General features: G+C 34.8%; 1 protein-coding gene across 3 annotated transcripts in view; it reads left to right on the top strand.

The window, feature by feature from the left end:
* LOC106869465 (uncharacterized) overlaps positions 1-10,405 on the top strand; it is a 75,973-nt gene extending 65,568 nt beyond the window's left edge. For all 3 annotated transcript variants that reach the window (XM_014915218.3, XM_089358716.1, XM_014915217.3), the window contains exon 2: positions 8,854-10,405. In XM_014915218.3, coding sequence (XP_014770704.1) covers positions 8,863-9,567 — 705 coding nt within the window. In that variant the 5' untranslated portion in view covers positions 8,854-8,862 and the 3' untranslated portion in view covers positions 9,568-10,405. The remainder of the gene's footprint in view (positions 1-8,853) is intronic.
* Positions 10,406-17,570: the final 7,165 nt, after the last annotated feature.

The following is a 17,570-nucleotide window of genomic DNA, read 5'->3' as shown; positions in this document are numbered from 1 at the left end:
ATTCACTACCTCGTGACTGTGAGCCTGATGCTGTAACCACTGAGCCATGTGCCTTCACTTTATTAAGTACTGAGTACAAAAAAAAGTACATTATTAACTAAGAACAAAAAGGGAATCACTTTAATGAGAATCTTGTGCCTGGCGTCCACAGCACCATGCCCCCACCAGTGGGGTGTTAATCACTGTTCTAGACTATTGTTGATAGTTTATCTAATTTTATTGACTAATCTTTTCACATTCAGATTACTCTATCCCATGTAATCCTTATTTATCCACAGTTTTTTGAATTAATCATGCTTTAATATTTTGATGATGCAATTATTTATTTTTAGAATGACATTGCCTGGTGGGTATGAAAGGCTGAATCTAGATAGTTTGAATGCAAAACAGGCAGGCTATTTGGGCTGGTTATGATTAATTTGAATGCTAGAGGCGCATGGCTCAGTGGTTAGAATGTTGGACTCATGATCATATGATTGCAGTTTCAATTCCTGGGCTGGGCGATGCATTGTGTTCTTGATCAAAACACTTCATTTCACATTGCTCCAGTTCACTCAGCAAGCAAAACTGAGTAATCCTGTGATGGACCAGCATCCCATCCAGGTGGGGGATCTATATGCCATGGAAAACCAGGTAACAAGCTTTTATGAGTCGAGATGAATTGAGAAGGTAACTTAACTTCTTTTTACAGAGGGTTAAAGAGATAAAGGGATAAATTAGCTCAGGTATGATTCGAACTTCGAAATTGCACATTGCCACTTGTACTACTGGAATAGTATTTTGTTTGGCTGCGAGCCACCTAAACACTATGTTCTTGTATTGGTAGCAGATTTGAAGGAAAAAGCCTAGTCAGGAATGAGTAGATTTAACCATTCCAATTCTTTGCGAGAAGAAAATATCATTGAACTGATGAAACTGGAGAATTAAAATTGTTTGTCAGACAAACAAAATAACAAATAATAATTAAGTAGGTTTAAGGAGCTACTTTGAAGTAAACCACCTGTTTAATCATATTAATTATTAATAAGCTGCTAGCTTTTAGTATTTGGAACATTTTTCTACTCAAGCAAATTTTCATGCAGTGTTTCAATATGAAGGAAATTAATGGACCATCCATAGCTGACTGGTCGAGCTATTTATCTGAAGAATCTTTTAGATCAATAAACTATTAATAAATCTTCCAACAAGATAGTTTATCTTCACCATCAAAGCTTATCCTTAAATAAATTATTGAACTAGTAATGGCCTTCTTTATGAACTAAAATATTAAGAATAAAATTCTTCAAACCTGTTCCAAATCTTTAAAGTTAGTTATGGCTTGAGTTTTGACACAAATTTTCAAGTAGATCAGTCATATTGATTAGTATCAAAGTTTTAGGAAATTCTGCTATACAGATTCATAAAGTAAAAACTTTTGCCACAGGAGGGCAACATAGAAAGGTATTTATAATCATTAAGAGTGTGATTAGGCCTGGCTTAATAAGCTCTGTCTTTCCTGTAACTTAAGACCTACTTTGTGTAAATATTTTCCACATTTCATTTTGCAATCATAATAATATACCAAGTTTATTAAAGGTACATGGCTTAGCGGTTAAGGTATTCAACCCGCAATTTTAGGGTCACAAGTTCAATTCCTGGCAGCACATTGTGTCCTTGAGTAAGGCACATTATTTCACATTGCTCCAGTATACTCAGCTGACAAAAATGATTAGTACCCATATTTCAAGGGGCCGGCCTTGTCACATTGTGTCATGCTGAATCTCCTTGAGAAGTATGTGAAGGGGTACGTGTGTCTGTGGAGAGCTCAGCCACTTGCATGTTAATCTCATAAGCAAGTTGTTCTGTTGATCGGATCAACTGGAACCCTCATTGTTGTAAGTGACTGAGTGCCAGATTTTTTATTAAAGGTTTATAAGTCAATACTATGTCTTACTTTTGTGTTAGCAGTGTGATATAATCACTTAATTTTATCTCTATTAATTTTCTATAGAATGTAGAGCCAGTCCTGAATGTTACAATGTACATGAATACATTTATGCAATCACATTGTTTACAAATACATATTTATATGCAAAACTTCATAACTTTTAGTACTGACTCTAAATTATATAGAAAACCTGTAGTGATAAACTATAAAGTAAATTTCTCTCATATTAAAAGAACTTTGCTTCATCTTAGGATATGGCCAGTTTAAATGCTGAAGAGTTATACTATAAAAGCATGAAATATTTGTTAATAGGAAGAAAACCTCTAAAGATAGCATCTCCATTGTGTGTTTTGTTTTTGATTGGGTTAAATAAAGCTTTGGCTATAAATGCAACATATTCTGTATTTCTTAGAAACCTCTTGGAGATTCTTGTCTAGAATTATTTAAATTATCACAAACTCTTCATCACAGTAAAAAAACAGTCTTTTGCTGGCATTTAGTACTAAATTCATGAACATTTACATATATAACCTATATTGTCGGTAGTCGTTGGTCATTTGCTGGCTGTGGCAACCTAAGGCATGTGCTGTCTCTCAACATTAATAATCAACAAAATTTACATATGCCATTTAAATGAGTATATTTTTCACATTATTCTTCACCTCAGAGTGTCTACTAAGCTATTGAAGTTTAAAGTGCATCATGGTTCTACTCGTTAGTTCTCGAGTTCCTTTGTGTTCGAACAACCAACAGACAGCAAGCAGTGATTCACAGCAAACCTTTTCTGCCAGTAATATTTTTAAATTGTTGTTGTAAAGTTGGCAGTAGTTTTGTGTAAATTCTAAGTAAATTTTGTTTATTAATGAAATTAAACTCAACAGTGATTCATTATCAGTGTCGGTGCTGTGAGCCCAGCTACAGGCATATCTTGATATTGATTCCTCTGTTCTCGTCTGTCAGCTAATTATAAGCGATAAGACTTTCTTACCCTTTTGTATTTCATTCTTTCTTTTAAGTCACCCCCATCTGAATAATCTCAAATGGAATTTGGCTAAAGGGTAGATTTAAGATTTAATTTTTCTGAATGAATTTGTTGCTTCATTTTATTTTCATGTTATCTTAAGCTATTAGTCCCTGGGTATTTCATTTGATGACTAAATCTTACTTAGAATCTTGTTCTTTTAGAAAAATGTGATTTGTATCTTTGAGTTTTAGTATTTTGATAAGAGGATGAAATGCTGAGCTGATGTACACAAACTTAAGCTTATTAAACTTGTCCTTTTCTTTTAACTGGATACATCTTTTAAACAAGAGATTAGCAGTCATTTTCTGGATTTTTTTTTTTTTCTTTTAAAAGTTTTGCTACATTTTACCAACAATTTCAAAAGTTTTTATTTATCTACAACACTTCATCAATGATAATTAGGTTCCATATTTCAGTGAATTTTACCATTCCTCATTGTTCATCCAAATCAGTATTCTCTCTTATTGACTCTCTTACAGAAATTTCAACTACTTTATTATTATTATTCTGGCAGACTCGGTAGCATGCCGAGCTAAATGCTTAACAGTATTTCGCTTGTCACTACGTTCTGAGTTCAAATTCTGCAGATTTCAACTTTGCCTTTCATCCTTTCAGGGTCAATAAATTGAATACCAGTGTAACACTGGGATTGATGTAATCGACACAGGCCTTTCCCCAAAATGGCTGCCCTTGTGGCAAACACTTCTGTATTTTTTAGAATTGTACTTTTCCATGCCTTTTTTTTTTTAACCATGACATAAAGAATTTGTTTACCAGTTTTCAGTTGACAGAATCATAAACATTTCAAATTTCTCTAAAAACTCTTTTGTGGCCATATTTCCAACAAAAATATACACTGCTTGTGTATGTGTGTCAATTAATTTTCAAAATCAAGAATTTGGAGGGATTTAATAAAATAACTTGCTCGTTATTAAACTGTTGTTAATGAAAAAAACTTAATGAAAAAAAATTTTTTTCCTTAGATATAAATATGAAGGGAAATTTTAATTTAAATAGAAATTTTTATAAAAATTAGAGGTTTTGTAACATAATCAGATGCAGTGTCAGGAGAGTTGGTATCAAAAGGTTAAAAATGTTACTCTAGGTCATTTCTCAGAGCTTTTAAACATTTTCTAAAAGATACTGACTTTATTATTGAAATTTATGTATTGTCCCCATTGATAAATTTTCCAACTGATGTATTATAAAATTGACATTTTGCTTTCTGTTTAGATATAGAATTCTTGAAAAAAAACTTCATTAGTTCATATATTAAATTATATATATCTTTTATCTTTTACTTGTTTCAGTCATTAGACTGTGGCCATGCTGGGGTTCTGCCTCAAACTATTTTTCAGTTGAATGAAGCAGCCCCAGTATTTTTTCTCTTTTAAGCTTTGTACTTATTCTATCAATATCTTTTGCTGAATCACAGTTACAGGGACATAAACACACCAACACTGGTTGCCAAGCGGTGGTGGGGGACAAAGACACACACATCGCGGTATCAACCAGACTATCAGATGTTATACATCACTGGTCACCATGCACTTCACATTGTTTTAGCTTTTGAATGATACCATCCCTGCTGACTAGGAGAGCAAGCTGTATATGTATGTATATATAGGACAGGCTTCTTTCAGTTTCTGTCTACCAAATCCACTCACAAGGTTTTGGTCAGCCTGAGGCTAAGTTACAGGGACATAAACACACCAACATGGGTTGTTAAGCAGTGGTGTTGGGCAATCAAACATAAATCACATGCGCTTATATATATATATAATATTAGGGAATATATCATTCCAAATGTGCAGGAATATTCGATTTAGTAATACCAAATTAAATTTCACAATATATGATATATGTATATAAATATAATTTAGAGAAGAACCACCATTATACAATTCAGATAATGAAAGACCCCAGTGTCACCATCCAGAAAAAAATACACTATAAAAATACTAATCTAAGAATTCAATAAAGCATAAAACGTAAATACCAATAAGTTGACTACGCGCATTTTGTGGTTATAGTAAAACAGATAAAATCAATTCAATTCAAAAATAAATCGATCCACATTTAATTCTATTTAAAAATATAGTCACTCATCAGGTCTAGAATAAAAATAAAATATATGCATGCATGCAAGGTGGTTGGTGTTAGGAAGGGCATCCAGACATAAAAACCATGCCAAAACAGACACAGAAGTCTGGTGTAGTTTTCTGCCTGGCCAGCTCCTGTCAGACTGTCCAACCCATGCTAGCATGGAAAGCAGACATTAAACACTGGTGATGTATGTATGAATGACAGGCTTCTTTCAGTTTTTATCTACCAAATCCACTCACAAGGCTTTTGTTGGCCCAAAGCTATTGTTAGTAGAAGACACTTGCTCAAGGTGTCACACAGTGGGACTGAACCTGGAACCATGTGGTTGGGAAGCACACACCCACACCATCTCACCCACGTTCAGTTATCATTATGTTGTTACTGGTATATTGAAATAAAAACAACCCTGAAAATCTCCCTGGACAATACAGCAGCACGATAAATATATCATTTACCAACCAGTGTTTACATTATAACTCTGCTACTATTGAATCTGTCAAATGTACAGACCAGAGAGACACATTCATTATCAGGGACAAAAATAGCCCTAACAATAACAACAACGACAAAAGCAACAGTTCTTTTCCAACTGATATGTGATGGATATTTGACTTCGGTGTTACAGTTGTTGACTATTAACGTCTAAAGTGTCTGCCTACCTTACTCAGAATTAATCATCTTATAGAAAACAATATTCCATAATTAGATAAGGAAAGAAATAGCTTGAAATATCTTTACTTTTCAGCTATGGTTTCTAAACTAGTCATTTTTCACAAAGAAAAGTCATGCTTTAACAAGAAGTACAAACATTATTTGGTCTTGTTTCACATATTTTATTCATGATACAGTTTAGATTCATCATCATTTTAAAAAAAAGTTGTTTAAGGTCCCATTTTCCCTGTTAGCTCAAGTTGGACAATTTGATAGGAAGCAATTAACCAGCGGACTGTGCTGAACTCCAGTGTCTGTTTTGGCCTGATTTCTACAGCTGGATGCTCTTCCTAACACCAACCACTTTACAGATTGCAAGGGGTACTTTTCACGTGGTACCAGCTCTGGTGAGGTCACCAAGCACTCCCAAAACAAGACTTCTCAACTGTGTGGAGTATAGGTTTGAAGGAGGTGAACATATGATAGAGGATTAGGAACAGGTGTCTTGCAGAACAAGAAGAAAGAATCAAAACTTTGTTCTTTTAAGCTCACTTTCTTTTTAATTTTTGTTTTAAATATATAGGCTTGGTTGTGTGTAAGAAGTTTGCTTTCCAACCACATGATTTCAGGTTTAGTCCCCCTGTGTGGCACCTTCAGCAAGTGTCTTCTCTTCTACTATAGCCTTAGGTCAGCCAAATCTTAGTGCATGGATTTTCTAAACAGAAACTGATAGAAGCGGTGAGCTGGCAGAAACGTTAACACGCCGGGTGAAATGCTTAGCGGTATCTTGTCTGCCGCTACATTCTGAGTTCAAATTCCGCTGAGGTCGACTTTGCCTTTCATCCTTTCGGAGTCGATAAAATAAGTACCAGTTATGCATTGGGGTCGATATAATCGACTTAATCCATTTGTCTGTCCTTGTTTGTCCCCTCTGTGTGTAGCCCCTTGTGGACAGTAAAGAAACAAGAAACTGATAGAAGCCCATCAGATAGTATATGTGTATTTTTGTATCTGTCTTCGTGTCTGTGTTTGTCCCCCCACTAATTAACAACAGGTGTTGGTGTGATTACATCCCTGTAACTTAGCGGTTCAGCAAGAGACTGATAGAATAAGTATCTAGCTTTAAAAAAGAAAGTTCACACTGGGATCGATTCATTCGACTAAAATTCTTGAAGGCAGTGCCCCATCATGGCTGCAGTTTGATGACTGAAACGAGTAAAATATAGACGATATCTAATTTTCATCTATTATTTTACTGCCTAGTATCAACCTGCTTCAAAACCCTCTGAGATAAAACATATCCATTACAGTTGTCCCCTACCTGTGAACAAAGATCATTCTGTCATTTCCTTATACAGGTTCGTTCTGAGCTCTCTAATATTTTCACAGTGAATGTACTTTTTGTGTGTGTATACGTGTGTGAGTGATTTTTCTTTGAGCTTTATTAAAGTTCTTCTTGGGAGTTCAAGCTGGTCACTAACAAAGCGACGACGTTTTGAGTTAAGAGAGTTCCCAGTGTTTGTAAATAAATTTACAATTGATGTTTTGGTTGAACTGTCAATGCATATACACCCAATTATGTGCTTCTATTCACGTAAGAATCTCAGATGGAGAATTTTTAGAATGTACATATATACAATATTCAGCACATCACTCCTTAGCTTAATTTATATATACATATATATATATATATATATATATATATATATATATATATATATATGCCATTGGTCTAGAGTTTTTGTCCAATTTGTTAATATGAACATTTTTTTTAATGTTTACACAGGATTTCCATACGTTTAAAATATGTAATTATGATGGCTTTTTTACATTTGTGTCAGAATATCTGCAGGTTCTTCTAATATTTTATAAAATATCACCAGCTGTGACACAAACATCTCCCAACCAGTGAAATATTACAATATTGCATGATCTACTAGAAATACAAATTAAATCTTCCTACTGTTACACCCTATTCTCTTAAAAAGAGGAGGAAAATACATTAGATGAAGTAGTCCAAGATACACTGTGTGGACAAGAGAAGAACATAGTGGCCATGATTGGAATGCTTTTGATCAAAGGACTACTGAATCAGGGCTAAATGACATCAACATCTAGGCTGTCAGTTATTTATTCTTTCTTAGACTGAAATTGAACAATCTCCATTATTTTTCTGTATGTCATCTTTGTTTTGTTGGCGTTTTTGTTACCATATTTCCGTAGAAATACAAGGAATTTGTTTATGTTCTTTTTTTAAAATAATGAAGAAGTTAGTAGAATAACTTTGTCGTTATCAAATTTAATATTTAATAACAGCTCTATTTTAAATTGTTGTTTGGAACTTAGATTAACATGAAATTTTGATGGAAGGTTATAATTTAGATCACTTAAAACCAGGAAATTTTCTGTCATAGAAGCAGGGATAGTCTCAGGTGGTTTGGTTTCAAAAGGATTAAAACGGTTGATAGAATCAATTAAAATATATTGTTTTCTTCGCAAGAATTTGTTTCAAAAATTTTGTTATTTTATTTATTAGAAAAAAAAAAAAAACTGTTTTACATTGGTGTTTTCCATGTTAGCATGGCTAGAATGGTTTACTTTTTGAATCTTTTGATTTCATGGTTGGATGCCCTTCCTACCATGGCCAACCAAACGTAAAGTAGGAATGGTGTGTTAATCAAGCAAAATAAGAAAGTAGCGTTAATTGCCTTACTCAGAGATAGAAAATCTCATAGTTGTGAAATCTGAGCTTAATCAGTAGTACAATAACTTTAACTCATCTTCTTCCTAATAATCTCAATATCTCCCTCACTCTCCACTCCCTCTCTTTTTTTCTTCTAGGAAGTATTAGAATATTTAGATACTTGCTTCAAAATAAATATGAAAATAAAGATTAGACTGGGGGGGTTTTTTTTATTTATTTTTTTTTTTTTTTATCCCGTGAATTCCTCCAGACAATTCACTATAATAAAGCATTTTGTTCTGTGATGGCAATTCTTTAAATAAACAGAAATATGAATTGAATTTATAATGGTTGAGAAATTGTTAAAATTGTGCACATTTTCTAGAAATTACTATTTCAGATCCTAATTTATAAAAATTCTTCATATATATTTTTTCTCTCTTTTTTTTTTTTCTTTTACAGCATTCCATAATGGCTGCTAATACCTGCTATTGTTGTTCAGATAAAGGGAAGACGTCCGAAGAAATGGACTTGGATGAGGCTCTCAATGAACTCGGTATGCTGAGTACTGTCACAGAAAGCCGAAAGCAATACTTGCGAGAAAAACAGACGACCTCTCGTGTTGCAAGGCTTTACAAGAATATGGATAATAGGCAACAGGGCAAAAAGAAAATTGGAGTAATTCATTTTAATCCTGAATACATTGCAAAAGTTACAATAGGATCTAATCAGCCATCTTCCAATATCTGGATTCAAGACACATTTGAAGAGAATAACTTGGACTTTTTTAAGAATTACCAAAAAAGAACTGAAAGCATAGAAGCAGACATGCGTTCAAGGCGATTAGAGAGGTATCGTCTTGGTAGGATTCGTCGATTCCGGAGACCTTATGAAGTACCTTGGCGCCTAATGGAGCCATTACCTAGCAACGTTTCTCAAGAAAATGATAGTTTAGAACCTCAATCAAAATCTAACTCATCGTCTCCTATTAAATATACGTCGTCGTCATCGTCATCGTCGTCGTGTTCTCTTACAAGATCCCGTTCCTTTGATAATTTGAACTTTGCAATGCTAAAAATAGCTTCTGACATTCTTGAAGAGACGAATTTTTCTTTATGTAAGCAGGAAATAGAGACTGTTTCTGCTAATATGAGAAACCTTCAGGTGACTGAATAGTTGTTTGTTACAGTAAATCTATGAACGTATTATTTCACTTGTCAATTATTTCATGAGGATACATTTGGAGAGGGTGTCTGTGCATATATATATGTATATATATATATATATATATATATATATATATATATATGTAGATATACTTGTATATTATATGTGTGTGTAGGTATATCTATTTATGTATATGTATGTATATATATATATATATACATATATATAGATGCATATATATATGTAGATATATATATGTGTGTGTGTTTGTTTCTATGTATGTGTGTGTATACGCACATGCAGCTAAAAGAACATTTGGCCTTGATAATCTGGAAATATTTTAATAGATTTTCTTTTTTCTTGTAAACAAACATTACTTTGTATGAGAACTAAAAAAAAAAAAAAAAAATGTCATTCTTATTTATTTTTTGTCTTCAAATATTTTTGGAATTTCCAATTTCAGTGACTTATAAAATAATCATTGCTGTGAATGCAGCAAAATTTGGTGTTGTCTTGATTGAAGGCATTTAAAAAAATTTTTAAGTTTTTTTTTTTTTTCCTCCAAACTACTACAATGTGTTGGCCTCTTGGCCATTCTTGCACATATGATACAGGCAAGAAATATTTGTCAAAGAGAAATTCTATTTAAAATCTAATCTAGAATCAGTGCCTAATTCTGTGGAAAACATGAGCCAAATACATTAGAAAGATTGATCTGTACAAATATCTTGCCTTTTTTAAAACTTATGGAATTATGTGACAGTTGTAGGTTTCTCTTTTTTGTATTTTCAGTTAAAAAATATTTGAAATTATTTTCATTTTGGTCGAAATAAACAAATGGAATATATGTATTTTTTACTTTTTTTTATTTTTTAGTTTTTATTCTTTTTCTTTTTCAGTGTCTTTTATCTTTTATGGGTTTCAGTCATTGGGCTGCAACCCTTTTGGAGCACCACCTTTTAGGCTTTAGTGAACCAACTCAATACTAGTAGTTATTTAAAAAAAAAATTTTAACCTTAGTACTTATTGTGTTGTCTCTTTTGCTGAACTGCTATGTTATGGAGATGTAAACAAACCAACACCAGTTGTCAATCAGGGGTGGTGGGACAGACACAAACATGCGCACGCACACATGATTGGCTTTCGGTTTCCATTTATCAAATCCACTCACATGGCTTTGGTTGGCCTAGGGCTATAGAAGACAACATCCTTATTGCCATGTGGTTGGGAGGCACACTTCTTAGACTCATCTGCACTTATGCCTCTATCTATTTATTTAACATTGTACACTTAATCATAGATTTCACTTTGCTCATGCTGTTAATACCATGAGAAAGGCATGAACATTGCATAAGCTTATTTTCAATAGTTTATGTACCTATGAAAAATTCATACGTTTGTATTTCATTGCACACATCTTGAAATTGGTATAAATAAGGTTTTTACTGATTTAATTATATATTACATCAGTTAATTAAAAGTAAAATTGTCATAGTCATTAGACCAGTGTTTCTCAACTGGGGTCTATATAACGTTTGGCGGGGTCCATAAAGATTTTGTGGTTAAAGTAAATGCACAATAAATTAGTTATACTTCTATAATGCACAAAATATTTTTATAATTACATTTATACAATTCCTAATAATATTTAATTATAAAACTATCATATTTTTAAATATGAAATGGTTAGGATGAACAATCTGAGTGAAATAGGAATCAAAGGGATCCATGGGCAAAAAATGGTTGAGCATCACTGCACTAGGGCATTGGATAGAATACTTTATTGTACTTGTTCTAACACAGTGTGCTGTGAGTTCATATTCTGCCCTCAGTCAACTTTACTCTTCAGAGTTCGTAAGAAAAAGAACCAATTTAGGGAAGTAGGTTGGTGGAACTGTCAAGGATCGGATAAGATACTTTGTTATTAGTGCAAGTGCCAAACTGTATTATCATTTCCCTTGGACAATAGTAGTGACTTGCGGAAGGTATGGGCAACTTCAGGTCTTTCACACACAATCTCACCCAGGCCTACATAGGTACATGGTCAACCCTTACCTGGAAAATCCCTAGATCTGTCACTAAAACCAAATTTCTGTTTTCAAAATATGCTTTCCTATTGTTCGCATTTCCAGTGTGTTTCAATTCTTGAGAACCTCTATGAAAACAATTTTGTGCTTCTGCCACAAGTAAGTCACCAGTTTTTTTTCAGGGATAAGAACATTATGGCCAAATTTCCCCACCTATCAGTCCTGCAGATAACTGGATATGTATAAGTGACTTGAAAAATGAACAAACCCCCTCTTACGAATGATTTTCTTGGTCAACTTGGATTAGTAAGAACACCAACTGAAGCGAGTCTGTCGTTAATTTTAAATGCTTTTTACTGCTATTGATGCAGTAAATCCACCCACACCATAAGGACTTAAAAGACTACTTCCCTACAAAAGGGTTGTATCTCTAAAGTCAGGAATTTGTTATCATATATATATATATATATATATATATAGAGAGAGAGAGAGAGAGAGAGAGATAATGTGAGCTTGGAATTGGTAATTTCCACATGTTTACATGGTTTCAAGCAAAGTAGAACTAAAACAGCCATAAGACACATTACTGAGTTTCAGTTTCTTTGTCATGCACACACATTTGGCTGTGTGATAAGAAGCTTGCTTCCCAACTACACGGTTCCCAGGTCAGTCTCACTGCTTGGCACCTTGGGCAAGTGTCTTCTATTATAGCATCAGGCCAACCAAAGCCTTGTGAGTGGATTTAGCAGATGAAAACTGTAAGAAGCCCATCATGTATATATATATATATATATATATATATATATATATATATATATATACATATACACATATAGATATGAGGGATGACCACTAAGTGGACATCCATTATGCTAGAAGTAGATCACCTACGATCTGTCGACTTAGTGGTCATCCCTCTTATATGTATGTAACATAATTTTTCTGAATCTTCAGAATTTTTCAATATGCTAGGCCACTGGTTTTTAAATTGATATTAATCAAATTAATATTCAATTTATCACCCTTATTATTTAAATTTTGTATATATATATATGTGTGTGTGTGTGTATGCCTGTGTGTCTGTGTTTGTCCCCCCCATCACTGCTTGGCATCTGATGTTGGTGTGTTTACATCCCCATAACTTAGTGGTTCAGCAAAAGAGACTGATAGAATTAGTACTAGGCTTACAAAGAATAAGTTGTGGGGTCGATTTCTTTGACTAAAAGGCATTGCTCCAGCATGGTTGCAGTAAAATGACAAATAAAAGAATATATTATTTACATTATTTACATTTGACGGATATTCGTCCTCATCTTGTTTGTTGTTAACACAACGTTTCGGCTGATATACCCTCCAGCCTTCGTCAGGTGTCTTGGGGAAATTTCGAACCTGGGTTCTCATTCCTATCGCCATATGCCCACGGGCATATGGCGTAGTGGTTAAGAGCGCGGGCTACTAGCCCCAAGGTTCCGAGTTCGATTCACGGCAGCGACCTGATTAATAATAGTAATAATATAATAATTATAATAATAATATAATAATAATAATAATAGTAACATCGATAGGAATGAGAACCCAGGTTCGAACTTTCCCCAAGACACCTGACGAAGGCTGGAGGGTATATCAGCCGAAACGTTGTGTTAACAACAAACAAGATGAGGACGAATATTCGTCTAATGTAAATAATGTAAATAATTCCTCGTCCCTTAAATATAGAACTGAAAAGGATATATATTACTTGTTTGTTGTTAACACAACGTTTCGGCTGATATACCCTCCAGCCTTCGTCAGGTGTCTTGGGGAAATTTCGAACCTGGGTTCTCATTCCTATCGCCATATGCCCACGGGCATATGGCGTAGTGGTTAAGAGCGCGGGCTACTAGCCCCAAGGTTCCGAGTTCGATTCACGGCAGCGACCTGATTAATAATAGTAATAATATAATAATTATAATAATAATATAATAATAATAATAATAGTAACATCGATAGGAATGAGAACCCAGGTTCGAACTTTCCCCAAGACACCTGACGAAGGCTGGAGGGTATATCAGCCGAAACGTTGTGTTAACAACAAACAAGATGAGGACGAATATTCGTCTAATGTAAATAATGTAAATAATTCCTCGTCCCTTAAATATAGAACTGAAAAGGATATATATATATATATTATAGATATATATATTTGTATATCTCGTGTCACCAGCACTAGTGACATCACCAAGCAACTTGTAAAACAAAGATTACCTTCAACTGAACTCCGTCAGCCTCATGCAGGCATTGAAAAGTGGATGTTACAATGATGACGATATATATAAAAATATATATCACATACATATAAAAAAAAAAGTTACCTTCTCGAGTCATGCTGATTCATAAGAGCCAGTTTCCGTGGCATATAAATTCCCAGCCTGGATGAGATGCTAGTCTGTCACAAGATTACTCATTTTTGCTAGCTGAGTGGATTGGGGCAGTGGAAAATGAAGTGTTTTGCTCAAGAACACAACGCATTTCCCAGTCTAGGAATTGAAACTATAATCTTATGATCATGAGTCCAGCATCCTTACCACTGTCATGTGCCTCCACCACACGCACACACACTCCAACATAGAACAGTAAAAATGAGTGCTCAGCCTCACATTGGTCAGCAAATGTACTTTGTGGGTTAACAAGGTACCCAATTGTTTCGTGTGAGATTTTCACAATTGTTCGATCTTGCCACATGGAATGTTAGTACTTCCATGTGGTGCACTTGAAGAGTTGTGAAGATCTCTTCATTTGCTTTGTTAACCCACAAAAAAAAAAGATTATATATATAAATGAAAAAATGTATGGTAAATAAACAAACAGCATAATGTATACTGAGTGTACAACTGGACAGGAGATACAGAGAAGGTCCCTAATTCTTCATCGGTTATCAACCAAATGTTAATCAGTTTCACACCATTAATGATAAGACTGAGAATTTCCCATGCTGGTGGTGCCTGCGAAAGTTGTGGAGAATATAGGGCCAAGAGCAACAAAACAATATAGAGTGGACATACGAAAGTGAATGTGATTTAAGACGACATAAATAAGAAATGAGCAAAATATAGCCTCAGGGCCAAAAAGACAAGAATGGTGGGTAACACTCAGAAGACATCCTAAAGGACAGAAAACAGTGAGACAGGAAGAATTTGTGACCGGTGTGAAAAAGGAAGAGAAAAAAAGAAAGGAAAGCTGGCCACGGATCACATGACAGCAGCAGGCAGTGGAGAGAGTGACAGAGATGAAGTGGGGGAGGGGGGAATGAGAAAGGCTAGGAATACAAGAGGGCGAGAGAGAGAAAAGAAAGAGTGAAAGCAAGAATTTAAAGTCACATGGATATATAAGAAACTTACTGTTAATACAAGTCGGGGTGCATTGTGTTCCATTACTTAACAAATGAAGATATGTATGATAGATAAACATAACAGTAGATTTTTTATATACTTAGCGGTTTGGCAAAAGAGGACGATAGAATAATTCCTGGGGTTGATTTCTTCAACTAAAGGCGGTGCTCCAGCATGGCTGCAGTCAAATGACTGAAACAAGTATAAATAAATAAAATAAATCCATGTGATTAATTCTTGCCTTCACTCTTTCTCCTTTTCTCTCTTTTGCCTGCTTCTATTTCTAGCTTTTCTCCTTTCCCCCCCTTCATCCCTACTCCTATTTTCTCTCTCTCACTCATTCTCTCCCACTCTCTTGCCCTCTTTCTCCTCTGCTTGCTGCTGTCATGCATGGAGGCGCAATGGCCCAGTGGTTAGGGCAGCGGACTTGCGGTCATAGGATCGCGGTTTCGATTCCCAGACCGGGCGTTGTGAGTGTTTATTGAGCGAAAACACCTAAAACTCCACGAGGCTCCGGCACGGGATGGTGGCGAACCCTGCCGTACTCTTTCGCCCCAACTTTCTCTCACTCTTATTTCCTGTTTCTGTTGTGCCTGTAATTCAAAGGGTCATCCTTGTCACATTGTGTCACGCTGAATATCCCCAAGAACTACGTTAAGGATACACGTGTCAGTGGAGTGCTCAGACACTTGCACGTTAATTTCACGATCAGGCTGTTCCGTTGATCGGATCAACAGGAACCCTTGACGCTGTAAGTGACAGAGTGACAACAACAAGCTGCTGTCATGTGACTCATGGCCAACTTTCCTTTCTTTCTCTCCCTTTTTCACACCAGTTGCAAATTCTCTATGTTTCAGTTTTCTAACCTTCAGGATGTCTTCTAGGTGTTACCCACCACTCTTGTCTTTTTGGCTCTGGGGCTATATTTTGCTTCTTTCTTATTAATTTTGTCTTTGTCCATCGTCTTAAATCACAGTTATTCACTTTTGTATATCCACTCTGTATTGTATTGTATTGTTTTGTTTGCTCTTGGCCCTATATTCTCTGCAACTTTCACAGGCACTGCCAGCATGGGAAGTTCCCAATCTTATCATTAATGGTGTGAAACTGAGTATGACCATTTGGCTGATAACTGATGAAGAATTAGGGACTTTCTGTGTGTGTCTCCTGTCTGATTGTACATTCAGTATATGTTATGTTGTTTGTTTATTTACCATACATTTTTCATTTATTTAGTAATGGAACACAACGCACCCCGACTTATATGTATGTATATATATATATAGCGAGAGAGAGAGAGAAATGTATATATACAAATAAATCTGTGTGTGTACATGGATATGCATGTATATGTATATATGGGAACAGCTTTTCTTTTGTACATGTTTCAATTGTACCTTAGCTTTATCTTATTTATTATAGATTTTCTATATTTTTTTATTGGATTGTTATTGTTAGTTTGGAACAACATGGTTCCTAAATCCATATTTTACACATCAGACATTCACAGTCACATGTTCAAGAATTGTATTACTTCATATACATTAGTTAAATTTCTAGAAACTTACTTACCAGAAGTCGTGTCTTGTGTTGATCATTATACCAATAACAATTGAAAGAAACAGACACACACACTGGTTCACTACCACTGCTTTATCTTACCAACTAACTGTCCAATAGTTTGTTGACTAATCAATCAATTAATAGTTTTGTCAGTCCTTTCGTCGTTATTCATGACCCATCACTGACAAGCCCTCACTCTTCAAACCAAATACAAAAACCTGTTGGAAGTGTTTTTGACCCTAATGGCTAGTACTCATCTGTTAATTTTTGTTGAGCTCAAATATTTTGAACTCAGGTTTTCATTTTGGTGTCCATGTTTTAATTTTTTGATGTATGTGCTGTTTACATGTTTATTTTAGCATTCTGTTGCATGATGTGCATGGCTTCTACGATTAATCTTCTATTTTTGTGAGGAGTTTTATAGAAAATGCAAGCAATGTTCATGGCCTAGCCCAGAGAGGTATCATCTTTTCAGTAAGATGAGGAGATCCACGGTCTCCCAAGGCTAACATCCTTCCAAAATACAAACATATGCACACACACATACATCTATATACATATCCATACACATGCATCAGCTATATGAAAACACACACACACACACACACACATATGTTGGGAATGTTAATGCTGCAGTAATTACAAAAATGAAATTCAATAAAAATTAAATTTAACCTTTGAAAAGGCAATAACAACTATAATAAAAAAAATAATAAATGCACCCTTTTAAAGTCTAGCCAGGCTCATGGGCCCGGTTTCCTGGTTTCAATGGCATATGTGTTCCCCAGCTGGACGGGATGCCAGTCTATCGCAGCGTTACTAATTTTTGCCAGCTGAGTGGACTGAAGCAACGTGAAATGAAGTGTTTTGCTCAAGAACACAATGTGTCGCCTAGTTCAGGAATTGAAACCACAATCTTATGATCATGATGCTGACACCCTAACCACTAAGCCACGCGCCTCCACAACAACTATAATAATAACAATAAAAATGAAAATAAGAGCAAAAACAAGATAAAGTTAAAAAATAATAGCTACAATAATAAGGATCATAA

The sequence above is a fragment of the Octopus bimaculoides genome, chromosome 10 (genome assembly GCF_046866305.1).
Source record: "Octopus bimaculoides isolate indiv1 chromosome 10, ASM4686630v1, whole genome shotgun sequence".
Classification (NCBI taxonomy): Eukaryota; Metazoa; Mollusca; class Cephalopoda; order Octopoda; family Octopodidae; genus Octopus; species Octopus bimaculoides.
Note: the sequence above shows the minus strand (reverse complement) of the source record. Positions and strands in the feature narration are given on the sequence as shown.